The sequence below is a fragment of the Daphnia magna genome, linkage group LG3 (assembly GCF_020631705.1).
Source record: "Daphnia magna isolate NIES linkage group LG3, ASM2063170v1.1, whole genome shotgun sequence".
Classification (NCBI taxonomy): domain Eukaryota; kingdom Metazoa; phylum Arthropoda; class Branchiopoda; order Diplostraca; family Daphniidae; genus Daphnia; species Daphnia magna.
This window is the reverse complement of record NC_059184.1, coordinates 2,106,762-2,120,964: the sequence shown is the minus strand read 5'-3', so window position 1 is coordinate 2,120,964 and position 14,203 is coordinate 2,106,762. Positions and strand designations below refer to the sequence as shown.

The 14,203-nt window shown below is 41.1% G+C and overlaps 1 protein-coding gene across 2 annotated transcripts in view; it reads left to right on the top strand.

The window, feature by feature from the left end:
• The window catches only part of LOC116919453 (hemicentin-2), a 44,687-nt gene extending 32,918 nt beyond the window's left edge, over positions 1-11,769 (top strand). For both annotated transcript variants that reach the window (XM_045170481.1, XM_045170482.1), the window contains 6 exons: positions 5,215-5,516; positions 5,667-5,709; positions 5,820-5,980; positions 8,133-8,267; positions 9,460-9,673; positions 10,505-11,769. In XM_045170481.1, coding sequence (XP_045026416.1) covers positions 5,215-5,516; positions 5,667-5,709; positions 5,820-5,980; positions 8,133-8,267; positions 9,460-9,673; positions 10,505-10,650 — 1,001 coding nt within the window. In that variant the 3' untranslated portion in view covers positions 10,651-11,769. The remainder of the gene's footprint in view (positions 1-5,214; positions 5,517-5,666; positions 5,710-5,819; positions 5,981-8,132; positions 8,268-9,459; positions 9,674-10,504) is intronic.
• Positions 11,770-14,203: the final 2,434 nt, after the last annotated feature.

The following is a 14,203-nucleotide window of genomic DNA, read 5'->3' as shown; positions in this document are numbered from 1 at the left end:
TTTGCAGCAGTTTTTCTTTTATTTTTTTTTTTCTTCTCGTTTTCCACACGTCAAGGAGCTGTTTGAAGGTGGGGAAAAAATGCTTTGCGTGTCTCTCGGCTCAAAAATCAAATATTTGGCGAATGCGTCAAATTGGAGTTTGTGGATTTTATTTTTTTCGCTAGATCTGGTAGAATTCTTCAAGATGTCGCCAGATATCGAACGGAATAAAGGCGTTCGAATCCGTCGTCATAGAGAGAGAGAGCGAATCTATCGTGATGCCCTTTCACTCCAACGATGCAATCATCTAATCATCCAACCACGTTACTCAAGAGGCTGCATGATGGAGCGGTTTTCCGTGATGATGACGGCCTTTCGTGATTTTCTCCCGATTATATAGCAAACGTAGGAGAACGATTGAAGGAAAATCGAGGCAAATAGAGCGAAAAGAAAATGGAGGAGGAGGCGACGAAGACTACTACCACCAAATAAATAATCCGGGCCAATCGATATCTGCTGGATGGGTGGATCTCTTGTGTGAGGGTGGATGGTATATATATATATATTACTCCGGAGTACTGTAATGTATTAGCCACATCACAAATGGGCTTAAAACCGTCTAATAAAAACCTCCCCAACCCAAGGGGGAGGCCCCTTATTCCCAAGCTTTTGAATTGCTCCACGCTCTGCGCAATGGGGAGAAGCGATTGAGGCCGAAATTTTCGTTTGTATGGCCATTAAATTGAGGAGCGCCTATAAAGGAAGATGATGTGTGTTATTCTCTGGAAAAGGTTTTTCGTCTATAATAAACAAACCCGAAATTATGGAGGATCGATTTTGCCGATTGAGGTCGATCAAACAGAGAAATCACGAGCCGATAACTTTTGCGCACAAAGTAGACAGAGACGACTTTCATGAGCTTGTTTGTGGCCAAAGTGTAGGTTAGCTTTAGAGAAGAAGTTATCTTTCGTCTGATTTCGATTCGCACTCTCTTTGTGGCGACCTAAAAAAAATAAAAGGGCAAGATATAGCCAACATGGGAATTTGAGTGCCCTGTAGGAAAGTGCGAGGACTAGCAAGACCCCAAATAATTCACATCGAGCGGCCATATAATCGAAGGACAAGAGAGAGCAACTAACGAAGCCCAGCGAATATGGGGCAGGTCGACAGTGGGCGTCATGCGCGTTACGTTTGTGTAGATAGCTGTCTCAATATACGCCGTACATATTCGGTGTAGTGTTATTTGATGCCATCAGGACATGCTCTAGGATCGGCTTCTCGTTTTCCATGTGATCCGTGTACGTTGACGTCTACCGAGCGTACCAACTATTGAGGAGTTTACATCACAAGTCATTCTGGCCCATCGTATATTGAACGTATTCTCGTGCTGTACCCTTCCACTTGGCGACATGTCAGTTAGTTGTCATTGGTTGTAAGTCTGCTTAGTAACTGTCATAAGAGGCACTGCTTCAATATTCTATTTACGAAGATGAGAAAAGGGATGAAAAAAATTACGAATTGATTAGCTTTCGCTTGCATGCCGGCGGAAGTTCAGCACAGGGAAGAGAAGGGAATACCAAGAGTGTATAAAGCTATACGTGAGAATTTGAAAAAAAAAAGCCATTCGTCATTTTGACGGTTATTCATTCGAGTGGCTTCTCTTTCGGTTGTACGCAATCCCAGTAACTTGGTTTCTCCTCGCCCACTTAATACGTAGGCATTGATTGATTTATTGGTCACCTACGAAACTAAACCGGGGTAGTGGTGGGCGAAGGCAACATCTCATTTGTATTGAAAGGGATTTTCAAACGTTATCTTGCAAAATATATGAGCAAAACACTTGGAACTTTCCTATTTTTTTTTTATATATTAAATTCTGGTCCTATTTATTTATCAATTTAAAATTACTTCATCAACAGCTGCCTCCCTCGATCCTGTTGTTTGTATTATTTTTGGAATTTTGTTTTTCAAGTGCATAAAGTCGATGCGTCTGCGAGCCGATTTATAGATCACAGATGCGTGTTTCGGAATGAAATTGTTGGCTGAGATTGGTCGCGATGTGACACCGCCAGCATTTTTAGTCATTCCGCGCTTGACGCGGCATTGGCGCTCTGGGAAAAAAACAATAACAAAAGCTGTAAAGAGATAAGAGATTGCAACAAAGAAAAAGAAAAAAAGATATGAATAACGAAATTGCAAAAGAGAGTTCTAGCGTAGTAGAGGAAAGAAGATCGCAGTCCTTCTCATATGGCACAACAAAAAAAGAAAAAAAAAGAAAAGTGAGGCATCGTTTCGAGGTATTATTATCTGGTGGTGTTGATTGAATAATGCAGGAACGTCGCAGCCAAGTCAGCGCTGACTGGATCATTTTTTGTATTATTGAAATGTTGCCGACACTCTCACACTGTCGTTTCTTCTGCTCCTATACACAGTATTCGTTACACACTATAGCGCAGCAACAGTATAAAAAGAGAACGAGAAACTCGACACGTTTCCATGATATATAGCGAAGGTTCTCCACACACACACACACACAATCCTGAAGTGTGCGCTTGTAGCTGTTGCCACTTTTTTTTTTTTTCGGTTTGCGATTCTAGCAGAGTATTATAGAGACTTCTCCTTTCCGGCCATTTATACTATTGTCTGTATATAGTTCCATGCCATCGGCACCACGCCATTGGTTGCGCGTGTGTAGGCCTTGGATTGTTAGCTCGACTGCGTGACTCACGTTCTGAATACCAAATTTGCGCCTTGCTATTGTACAGGTCCAACGAATAAGTGAACGTCGTTTGACCTTCCAATTTCTGCCTGATGTCAATTTCCATTTTTGCTGGTCATCGAAACGTATTCCTTCAGCGTTCTTAATCGCGCATTCATTAAATTTCCATATGTTTGTAGCATGGTGGCTCTCGTTTTCCATTTGCTGCCCCCCTAACTTATTTTTCTTTGTTCTTTCGTTCTCTATGGCTTTCAATGCGTTCTGCTTTCCCTCAGCCGATCGCTTTCTTTCTTTGATTGGGAATTCGACGCCCGTCATAAGAAATGCTGCAGCTACGTGAAGCTATACGGCAGAAAAATCAAGGTGGAATGAAGCGTGCGATGACGTAGGCTCTGTTCGACCCCATAACTGAGCCTATATAAGCTGTTCTAGGAAATAGAGGAACAGGCAAAGGAGAAATCTAAGAGAGGGGAGAGAATGCAATATACAGGTCCTACACGTTCTTTTCTTTTTCCCCTTTGAAATCTTTTGATCTCTCAGACAGAGAGAGGCTTCAGTTGATTCTTGTTCTCTGACTGAACACAGGCCGTTTCCAGTAGCACGTAAAGCCTCGTAGAGCATTGGATTGACCAAGTCAGTTTTTGGAAAACAGGCAACTATACCCTGCATTTCATTGTCTATCTCTTCTTTTTCTCAGACACGATATTGATCTGCTTTTAGGTGTATTTTTTTTTGCTATTGTATATGCCGTCTCCCTTATGTGCTGCAAACACTGTGTCTTGTGGCCACTTGCACAATGCGCAGCAGCCATGACTTGCTTCTTAAACCTCTTAACGTACAATTGAAATTGAATGTTTGTTTAAACTAAGAACCCATTGAACCCATCCAATCGGTTGCTCGCATTTCCACTTGTAAATATTGCTCAAAAAGGATTTCAATGACGTGATTCGTCTGACATTTTATATACGATCAATCGCAGCTTAAAAATCAATATGACAGCAATAGTAAATTTTTTTTCTTTTTTATCAAGTGTTGAGGTATGCAAAAGGCGAGCGCACATCAAACTCCATTCCCCCCTCCCCCTTATTTGAATGTAACCTTTTGATCTGAAGGTTGCAATTCACCATGGCTGGCATCGTTCATCCCGCCGGCCAAAAGGTGAACGGCATGAAAGGCGAGAAAGGGAGAAAAATGAGATCGTAGACCTTTCAGTGATGATTACTGTGCTCTTGACGCCGTTCCGACTTGACACGATACGCCACATTTTGTTTTTTGTTTTTTTTTTTCATCGAGAAGAAGCCGGATGAAGTGGGTAGACACTTCACGGGTCCATATAGGCTGAGCGACCACCAGCGGAAGGAAGGAAAGAATGCACTTCATAATAAAAAGAAAGGCTGCAACGCTATAGGAGGTATCTATATCTATAGACTATAGAAAAAGAACAAAAGACGAAAAATGGACCGGAATTAAAGAAAAAAAAAAAAAGAGATGCCAGAAAAAACAAACAGGCAGTGAGAGTGTTGTCAGTCTGATTCCGGCGACATCGTTAATAGCGACACAAAAAAACAAACATCAGATGTAAAAGAAGAAGGTTGTCGTTGGACGATTCCTTATTTCGCATTACACATGGCCGTATGCGCTTGTGAAATATCATCCAATAATCGTATCGACAATGAAACAATGCCAGCGAGCCAATGCGCTTTTCGGACATTAATTCGTTAATTCGTCGACGACATCAAAGTACTATCGAACCCCCTAGCGAGAGGAAAACAATGAACAAGAAAAAAAGCAAAAGCTTTTTTTTTTCTTTTTATTCCATTGTTTCCTATTTCTATGGCGGTAGCATTAACTGATATATATATGGCAGACGGATGTAGAGGGTAGTGCCCCTGTAGGGAACACCCTGCAAAGCCTTGATTGCTTTGTTTATTCCTTCCTCTTTTTTCTTTATTTTTCGCTTTCCTTATTTACCCAGAATCGCTCGTTGCTTGTAACCTGGTGGCATTCCTATTTGTGTAGAGTCAATATAATAACAGGATGGTTCCGTTCCTTCAATTGAAATCCCCTCCTCGCACGTTTAAAAAAAAAGAGAGAGACGGAACAGAGCCTTTCTATTCCCCGTTCTGTTGAATTTCACAGACTTTGATCTTTGCCAGAAAGGTTTGAAAAGGTTGCGTCGATATGTTTGCCTTTGGGTGATTCGCTTTCGCAAGTTCGCGATGAAAGTGTAGATGCTGTACACAAGATGAGCAAAGAAGATTGGAGAAACCCGATGAAAATCACTTGCTGCCGGCAAGAATATGATTTTGTTATATTTGCACGTATTTGCCAACTACAACTTTGGATATGAAATCACGCCAAGGGATGGAAATTGAATGTTTCGTTCGCCAAACAATTCCTCGATCGCAATATTGGAAGCCAAAGTTGTTTGATTGTGTTGCATCTTTTCGCCATTTTCTTGTTTGTGTTTCTTTCACGATTGTTTTTTTCGATATTTTTCTGTCGGTGTTTTATAGACACAAACTGGCGGGATGATAAGCCGCTTCAACAACAGCGACAATTGCGAGATCAGAGCCGCGAGCAACAGCATCAGGATGAAGAATACGGAGACGATTCATCGTCAGCCATTGCAGCTGAACAGCAGCGGATTCAGGCTCAAGAAATGGCTGCCTACCACAAACGATTGGCGTCGCTGCCGTTGCCGGAAGCTCAGAAGCTTACGCAAATCGACCTGAAGCACAGCGACAGTCACGTGACGGCCCAAGTTGGACACCCTGCTTATTTGAAATGCGCCGTCAGTAATCAAGGCGATCAATTGGTGAGTCCCGGCACGATTGGCTTGACATAAATGTTGCACACCTGATGGGGGGTGAATGTCAATACGTAGCAGTCGACTTGTTCATTTCCCTTCTATTATTGACTAATACCGCACAACTTGTGTTGCTAATGAATACGAAATTATACACAGGTTTCCTGGGCTAGGAGACGAGATTGGCACATTTTGACTTCAGGTATAAATATAATGCCATTTCAATCTGCATATGTAATTCATTTCTTTTTTCATTTCCGTGAAGAAGAAAACTAAATTTATCGTCTGATTACTTTTTCTTTTCTTTGCTAGGTCGGCACGTTTTCACGGCAGACGAACGCTTTCAAATTTTGAAGCCGGTCGAAGATCACGAACAATCGCTGCGTCCTATTCCGCACCAGCCCAATTTGACCGAGTGGATTCTACAGATCCAGTTCGTCCAGCAGCGCGACGGTGGCTATTACCTTTGCCAAGTATGTTACCTTACTTGTATGTACCGCCTTAGTTTCTTATTCTACAGAAAAGGCCACTGCAATGTTCAATTAAATGAACATTCTCTGCATTGCAGTTTGCCCCCCTTTTTTTTCTCAGTTGCTTTCGTTCAAGAGACTGGCCTGGTCTTCCTCGCTGCCCCCTTTTTTTTGGTACGTATAGTAAGAGCTAGTATTTCATCATGGATCTATCAATCCTATTGGTTTCTTTTTTGCTTGTTTTCACCCCTTTCAGACGGATGAGAAGGGCAACGTGAAAAGAGAACAAGTCGTGAGTTTTCTTTTTCACGACTGCTTATATGGTTCCTTAAGAATGGTACACCCCCTTTAGACGGCCAGGCTGAGGGGGGATAGACAGAACACTTGCCGAAATGGATGGATCGCTCACTGTGTGTTTTCCGTTTGTTTTGTTTGTTTGTTTTTTTCGCTCCCATTATATATTGTCGAGTACGGAATTATTTCTAGTTTTTTTCCTGTTTTTCTTTACGATCGAAACGTCCCGCCTCAAAACCATTTTCACTCTTTATTACAATGTCGTATGAATAACAGACAATGAGATGGCAGAAGATGGAAAGAAAAAAAAAAAAAAGGAGTGGGATATAACTTTGCCTACGCTATCCTAGTCTATATCTTATATTGCAAATAAGATTTTCACATCGAATTTATAACGGTTGGAAACGACGGGCCCCTTTTTTTCTCTTTTCCTTCACTTCCGTCACTGTTTCCGTTTCATTTCCCGCCCAACTCGTCTATCCAACTTGAAGAAGTGATGTAAATTCAGTGAATCTGCTAGCTGCGGAGATGGAGCTGAAACTCCCATTCCAACGGATCGGCCATCCCATTTTTTTGTTGTCCTACATGTCCCTCCATCTTTTTTTTTTCTCTTAGTTTCTTTTCTTTTTTTTGTTTTTTTGTTTTTCTTCAATTCCGCTGTCCATCGTTACAGCTGACGTCCGTATATTGGGATAAGACTATAGAGAATAAGTGAGAGAAATGCTAGCGGCACGAAGAAGAAGACGTTGAGTCCCAGATATGGACAAACGTACAAATCATGCGACTGCACCAACCGCACAAAAGAGCTAAAGGGCAAGGACGGCAATGGATAGCCATCCAAATAGCCTCTTCTATATCAGCCTCTCTCCACAACGACGGCCAAAAAATGTTTAAAGAGAAAAGGAAGAAATAAAAGTGGGGAGTTTTCCCTACTGTTGCGGGCACTTCGATCCATCAATAGAAATAGTTAGGATGATATCCAAAGTATTGATCAAACCCAACAAACGATGCGTGGCCGAATGGAGAAGACAATAGGAGACGGTCGGAACCACCAGATGCTATATAGAAGCCCCCTACAGTAATATTGTATATTTGCCAACAGTTGATGACCTTAATATTGAGCCTTCCTTTTGAGGCCCCCCCACATCACAGCCGTTATCGTCCTGGTCGTATAGCAAGTAAAAAGTCAATAAATCAGTCAATACGTTTTCGGTTGAAGTACATCTTGGCATGCGAGCGTGAAAGGTCAAGAAGACGACGAAAGAGCGATACGAATTCACAAGGAGTTTTTTTTATTCGATATTTACAACAACTCGAGTTCTGGCCCATTCTTTTTCAAGTGCGTCAAGATTGTGACTTGGAGCAGCGAAAAAGAAAAACCCCAGCCGTTTAAAGTCTATCATTCATTTGTTTCCGTCCTGTTCTATATATGCGCCCATTGCGCGTATTACTCGAAAGGCCACAAGATGAAAAAGGCATCAAAAGTACGCAGGCTGTTGATCTTGTCAGCCTACACTCGATGACGTGATTCATCCTCGTCTTGGGCTCTTGGGCGCTTGCAAGTCTCGGCATTTTCTGCAGAGCTGGATGACGGACAAAAGAGATCATTGGTCACCGTATGGATCAAGAGCCAAGTTCAGATGGAAAGGATTGGTCACGCTTCGCAACGCAATAGTTCATCTTCACGACTTTTTTTTTTGTGTTTCTTTTTTCAAAAAATGTTTTGACACTTTTGACTTGCAGGGCCTACATCTCGTGTACGTTTTTGATTACGTGACACTTTGTTCGATTTCTTTTTAGAGTGGGACATTTTCAATATCTTTTGCCTTCCGCTAGAACTGAACGTGTACTGTCTTTTCAGGTGCCGACTGACTTGGGTTTAGTATCACATCAAGTTCAACTAGAAGTCCTCGTTCCGGACGTGTTCATCCTGGGGCCAAAAGATCTCATCGTCGACCGGGGAACGACTCTCAGTCTCGTCTGCATCGTCGAAAATGTAAGTCAAAAAACGCATTAGATCTTTGTCAAACTTCTGCCCTCCTTGTAGGTTATTCTATTTCGCTCCTTGATCCCCGTTGTTTCTCTCTCTCTCTTCTCTCGTTCATTTTTAAAGAAAAGTCCAACGATAACTAGGAACGAAAGTGAGTTGGTCCTCCAATTTGGTTAGCGGTTGAACAACAAAAGAAAGGTAGCTCGCACACGATCCACTGTAATGAGACAGCACGTGTTATGGCTTCCCCCCTTTCCTGGAGGTCCCAATTTTCGTTTCTTCCTCAAGTCTTTTGCACCGGATGCTTCTTTTGAAGACGGCAGACATGCCGACCTACGCCCTTCTGTTGTTTTTATTAAAAACACAAATCGATGAGAGCGCAAATCCAACCTTCTCCTTTGCCAACAGGAAACTGACATTGGAAGAGAATATGCAGAATAAGTACTATAGGATCCATTTTATGCTTATATAGTATCGAGAGTGTTAACATCTTTGATGCGAACCAATCAAGTTTCACACTTAATGAATACGTTCATTGGCGCGAGCGTTCGCTTCAACTTGGCTAAAATGTATCCATATACTAAGGCGTTTATGTATCTCATTCCGGCAAGTTAGTTGTTTAGTTTGAACGTAAACTTGCCACTTTGAACAAAGAGCAGACTCAGTATAATTGTCAAAGTAGCTTTAGCAGTTATTATTAGGTATGCTTTCCTTCCGACACCCACATTATCCCCCACTTGCTTCGGCACGATTGGTAATAGATGAACTCAAACGACGAATAATCCTCGGTATCAATTTATGTCCGCAAATCGCAAGTCATTACCACATGACTTTTCATCTTCCAATCAGGCAGTGCCTGGTTTTTCTCTCTATAATTGCGTTTACGGGAACATTGCTTACTCTTTTGACATTGGTCCTTGTTTGCGGCATAGAAGCGATTGATTCAAAGTTTTTCACGACTTGGTGTCATATTCTTCTTCTAATGTGACGCGTGTTGACTTAGCGAAGCTAGAGCAAACTTGGCAAAGAAACTTTAGGCCTTACATCCACCAGTTGGGAACGTTTGAAAGGCTTCCAAGAGCGGCATGATTTGTTTTGACGTCTATCGCTGCCAAGTTTCACCCAATCTGATTGTCTATACATTTCTGCTTTGTTTGATTCTATATCATCCGACGCTTTACATTGTCCGTCGGCACAGAGCCCGATCCCGCCGGATTACGTCTTCTGGTTTCACAACGACATGCTGCTGAATTTCCAACCGAAACGTGATGGAGTCAAAGTCGAGACGGACTACGGAAGCCGAACGCACAGTAAGCTCGAGATCAAGGACGCCAACGAATCGGATACGGGCAACTACACCTGTAGCACGTCCAGCGGCAAGCCCTACTCCATTTACGTCCAAGTTCTGGCCGGTATTGTTAAAACGTTTTACTTTGCTGTTTGCGGTATGTGGTATAGATACTCTGTGTTGGGTAATTCTAAGTTGTAGTTTAATCTCGTTGAGCGAACGTTCAAAGTAAAGAAACGTTGCGTAAAGTCAATAGCAAGCAACGAGATATTACAGGAAAGCAAATAAGTTCAGAGAGGCGTGGCGTTATAATGGGATTTGTTGGCCAACCCTACATATCTGAGGTTTCGTTTTGTTCGATTCCTTCACTTATTGGATGCAAAAGATTTTTAAAGGAAACGCGTGAGAATCCATTAGATTTAAGTCTGTACGAGTCTGTACTCCTCTTTTTGGGTAGAATTCGGGAGACTGTAAAAGTCAAGTTTAAATAAAGAAAAATCGAATAGGATGTTGAAGAATACTCAATGAAAAAGTGAAATTGAACAGCCCATTCGTCATTCCAATCCCCTGCGCTTTTCCCTCGAGGTCGAGGTACCAGTCAAACTTAGACGAGATGAAGTCGGTCTTCCATTATTTCCAAGTTTTCGCGATCGCGATGCCGAGCGAGCGAGAATCCAAGTTTTATCTTGCATAAATGTAGGTCCACGACTATCCGGCTTTATTAAACTGTTCCTCTTGGGACGGCAAGATGAAGAAGTTTTCCTTCCAGAGGCAAAATGTTTTAATTTTCTAGCAGCAATTTACATGCGGGCATGGGTACGCGCTGAGTCAACTAATGGTGACAAATGTAATTTGGATCTGTGGCATAGAGCAAAAGAGCTACGAGGCCTGTCGCTATACATACGGCAAAATCGTGCACTTATTCAGAAGGTAAATGTCTGTGTCATTTGAACAGGTGATCAAGCGGCAGCCATGTCTCGGAAGAACAGCGCGCAAGGCCACATCTCTTTTCCTGGTTGCGCAGTCGGCAATCAACTGACATTGGCTCACCTGTTGGTAGCGGTGCATCTTAGTCTCGCCTTGATTCACATCGGCAGATAATTGCCATTAATGTTTGAAAAAGGAAAGAGGAAATGTAAAAATCATTCTCGTCTGCGTTCCAATTATGATTAGGTATACCTGCACCACCCAAACAGGACCCTCAGATAAAGAGGAAGGAAGACGAGAATTTTGTCTACAAGTAAGTGGGAATTGAACATTGACTGTCAATTGTTTGGGTCACTATTTAGACAAGATTTACCTGTTGATTGATGAACAAAGAAAACTCACGTTTCCGATACTTGATGTTCCCCGTCATCAAACGAAAAAATTATGATCTGTGAATGACGTTTTTGCCGTGATTTCTCTTTTAGATTTTTCGTCTTTGACCAGAATTTTCCTATTGCAGTTTCTCACATCTCTTCATCCTATCCGATGAAAGTGCTCACTGGTCGAGCTCCAACAGCCAATTTGAGGTTTATGTTGTATAATTTGTACTGTGTGTACTTGCAACTCTTTCCAGGACAAAAACAAAACAAACAAAAAACAAAACAAACAAAAAACAAAACAATACAAAAAAACAAAACAAAAATAAACAAATAAATAAATTAAAAAGGATAAGTTGCAAACAAATAAAGTGAAATTCAATTTAGGCCGCACGTTGTTGCGGGCACCTGACTGTGTAATGCGAGTCAGGAGGAGGTTGTGTGTATTACTAAAGGAAGAGAAAACCAAAAAAAAAGAAGGATGGAACATGTAAACTAGCCTACATCGTACAATTAAACCTTCGGCTCGTGCTTTTCTCATCACAAAACGCTCGATTTTTTATTGATTAAAGTGTCCTCCAAAAGACACGTCATCACACCTTGTCCATTCCGTGTGATTTCAACAGAAAATCGATGCAATTGCAGTTCTTAATCACTGAATCAATACCCTAACCTTATTTTTCAAAGTGTCAGTGCATCATTCGTATTTAAATACTTTATATATACAGTATATATATATATGTATGCATACAATATGTACTGACTGTGTTGAGTATCTACTATAACTGAATGTGTTTTTTGCTTGCGATTTGTTTCTATTACATTTCGTGGAAAAAAATTCTACCCACTGCAGAGAAAGCAATTGGTTCTTGAGGAATGTAAAGGTCGGCGAATAAATGAACAGTTTTCTATTGTATTTTAAAGATTTCTTCTAATCGAAACTATTTTTGTAATGCTGAGCTACTTGTGCTGCAGTGAATGTTACAACGATAGAGAGCTCACTTAATAGGTGCCATCCAAAACAAGACGAATAGGTCGGGAGGAACCAATTTCCTGCAGTATTGGGCACAAACGAAACCAGAGACGTCGGAAATAAAGTGAAGGTAATCCCACCCCATATGTATAGATCCGGTTGGCACACACCCTTTTCCACCTTTCAATCCGAGTTCTATAGCAATGTCAATCTAAATCTATCCATCTATTTTTCTTTCGTTTATTCTTAATCTGTACCCTATGTGTGTGTGTGTGTGTGTGTGTCAAATAATCATTGCTGTAAGAAGACAGAGCCAAGTCCAGACTCAAGGCGACAGATTGACTCAGCCATGTATTGTATAAAGTGGCTTTGCGAGCAGTAGTGAAACCCTAGCTGAGAAGGACCACCGACGCAATATCTACCACTCTCAATTCCTACATCGCTAGTTCTCACTCAACTGATCCGCCACAAGCCAACTAAGAGCCGGGTAACCTTGAGTATAGCACCATATGAGTTACCATGGCATCTCTTCGGTTTTATTCTGGTAATGTTTGACTTGTTTGATACCGATATATCTTCCCGAAAGCCACTAGAAGACCTTCGATCGTTTGTTATTCTTGGCTTTTTACGTCTTTTTTTCCCCCCTACTGTCGTCAGGGAATGAAAATACGCCGAGATCTGTGGTCTTAAAAGGGAAAATAATGCGCAATTTCCAGGTTCCTGGGTTTAGGAGAAAATCCTACGACAGCCTTCCTAATTATTTCTCTTTTGGCAGCAAAAATGCAAAATGGTCTACGGTGTGGATCAATCGGCCAATCTATCGCAATAAGGAGTCTTGAAGAAAAAATAAAAGAAACGGTAACAATAACAAACAAAAGTTGCATTTTCCCAAAGCTAAAAAAAAAAAACCTTTTTATAGATGGTCGCAGTTTACATGGAAACATTCAATAAGATCGAATTTCTCGCTCCGCCAAACAACACGAAAATCAAAGCTGGCTATGCTAGGGTGGCGCCATAGCACACGGTCAAATGTGAATGTCTGAAATATTTCATGCCTTTGCGAACCCTCACAACTATTCGGCAAAAAAAAAAAAAGAGGAGAGGACTCTTGGCTTTTCTGGCACTTTATTTATTCCTGATAGCGCATAGTACCCCACAGCCGACTGTCTTCCTTCCTTTCCTTTTTCTACTGTTAGAGTCACGGTTGTATATACAATCTAATGAAAGGAAAAGGGGAGACACAAGAAATATCAGATTGATCGAATAACTATCGATCCACTTGCCAAATCCTCGTCGATTTTCTCTTCTCTGTTGGCTTCTATTTACTCGCATTGTGATTCGTTTTTTTCTTCCGCGTTTTTCTGCTCAAGCTTTGAGCCACTCTATCTCTCTACCTCCATGATTTCTTCTTCATTTCATTATATTGTATTATTTCCTCTTGCGTCATATAACTCGTTTTATTTTGTTGTAGAACAAAAAAATGAACAAACAATCGATGGTAAACAGTGAGACGAAAAAGTCGGCTTTGTGCAGGATACTTGTGTCTAACATAATGTGTTTGGTGAGTATCTGAACAAAACTATACATTCAAATTACGATAAAAAGCAAACAACAACAAAAAGGAAACAGAAAACAAAACAACAAAGAAAAGGAAGAATGGAGTTGATTCATTTCTTTTCCGTTGCCAGGGTTTTGAGGTTTACAGGCTACAAAAGAATTGCAATACCACATCACAGGAATCATACGAAGCCAGCCAAGTAGCAGCGATTTGGTAACATTCAACTGGTTGAGTGATTTTTCAATTTATTTCTTCCTCTGTTTGTTTATTCCTTTTACTCTGCAACAAATGATTTCTACCGTTTTTATGCGGTAAGTACGTACTTTGGTAAATATTCATTCTTGCATATAATTAACCGTTACCTAGTAACAATTCACGTCACTAGTTTTTTTTTCTGTCGAAAACCGGGGATTGGGAAGGAATCTAAGTCAAAGAGGGTCACTGGGATCTAGTTAATAAGGAGTGGGAATCTCTACAAGTCATGTTGGTGCTCGGTGAATTGCGTTGCCGGGATTCATCTTAACCGAACGCATGCCATCACAATGAACAGGGTAAACTCAATTGAAATGATGAAAAGTTGACTCGTCTTCTTTTATGATGCACATCATTAACGGCACATTATTGAATCAAAGCTCTTCGTCGGCTCAAAGGAATACAAGGCGAGAGAGGAGAAAAGTGATTGGAACGACGATTGTTTCTCGTTTGATTGTGGTAGTCGTTTTTTTCACGCGCTAATTACATTTTCTTATTATAAATTCAAGGAAAAGTTTTCTGGAGTAAGCAAGATTCATGCTTGATCAGTTGGAACCTGTCTTCACA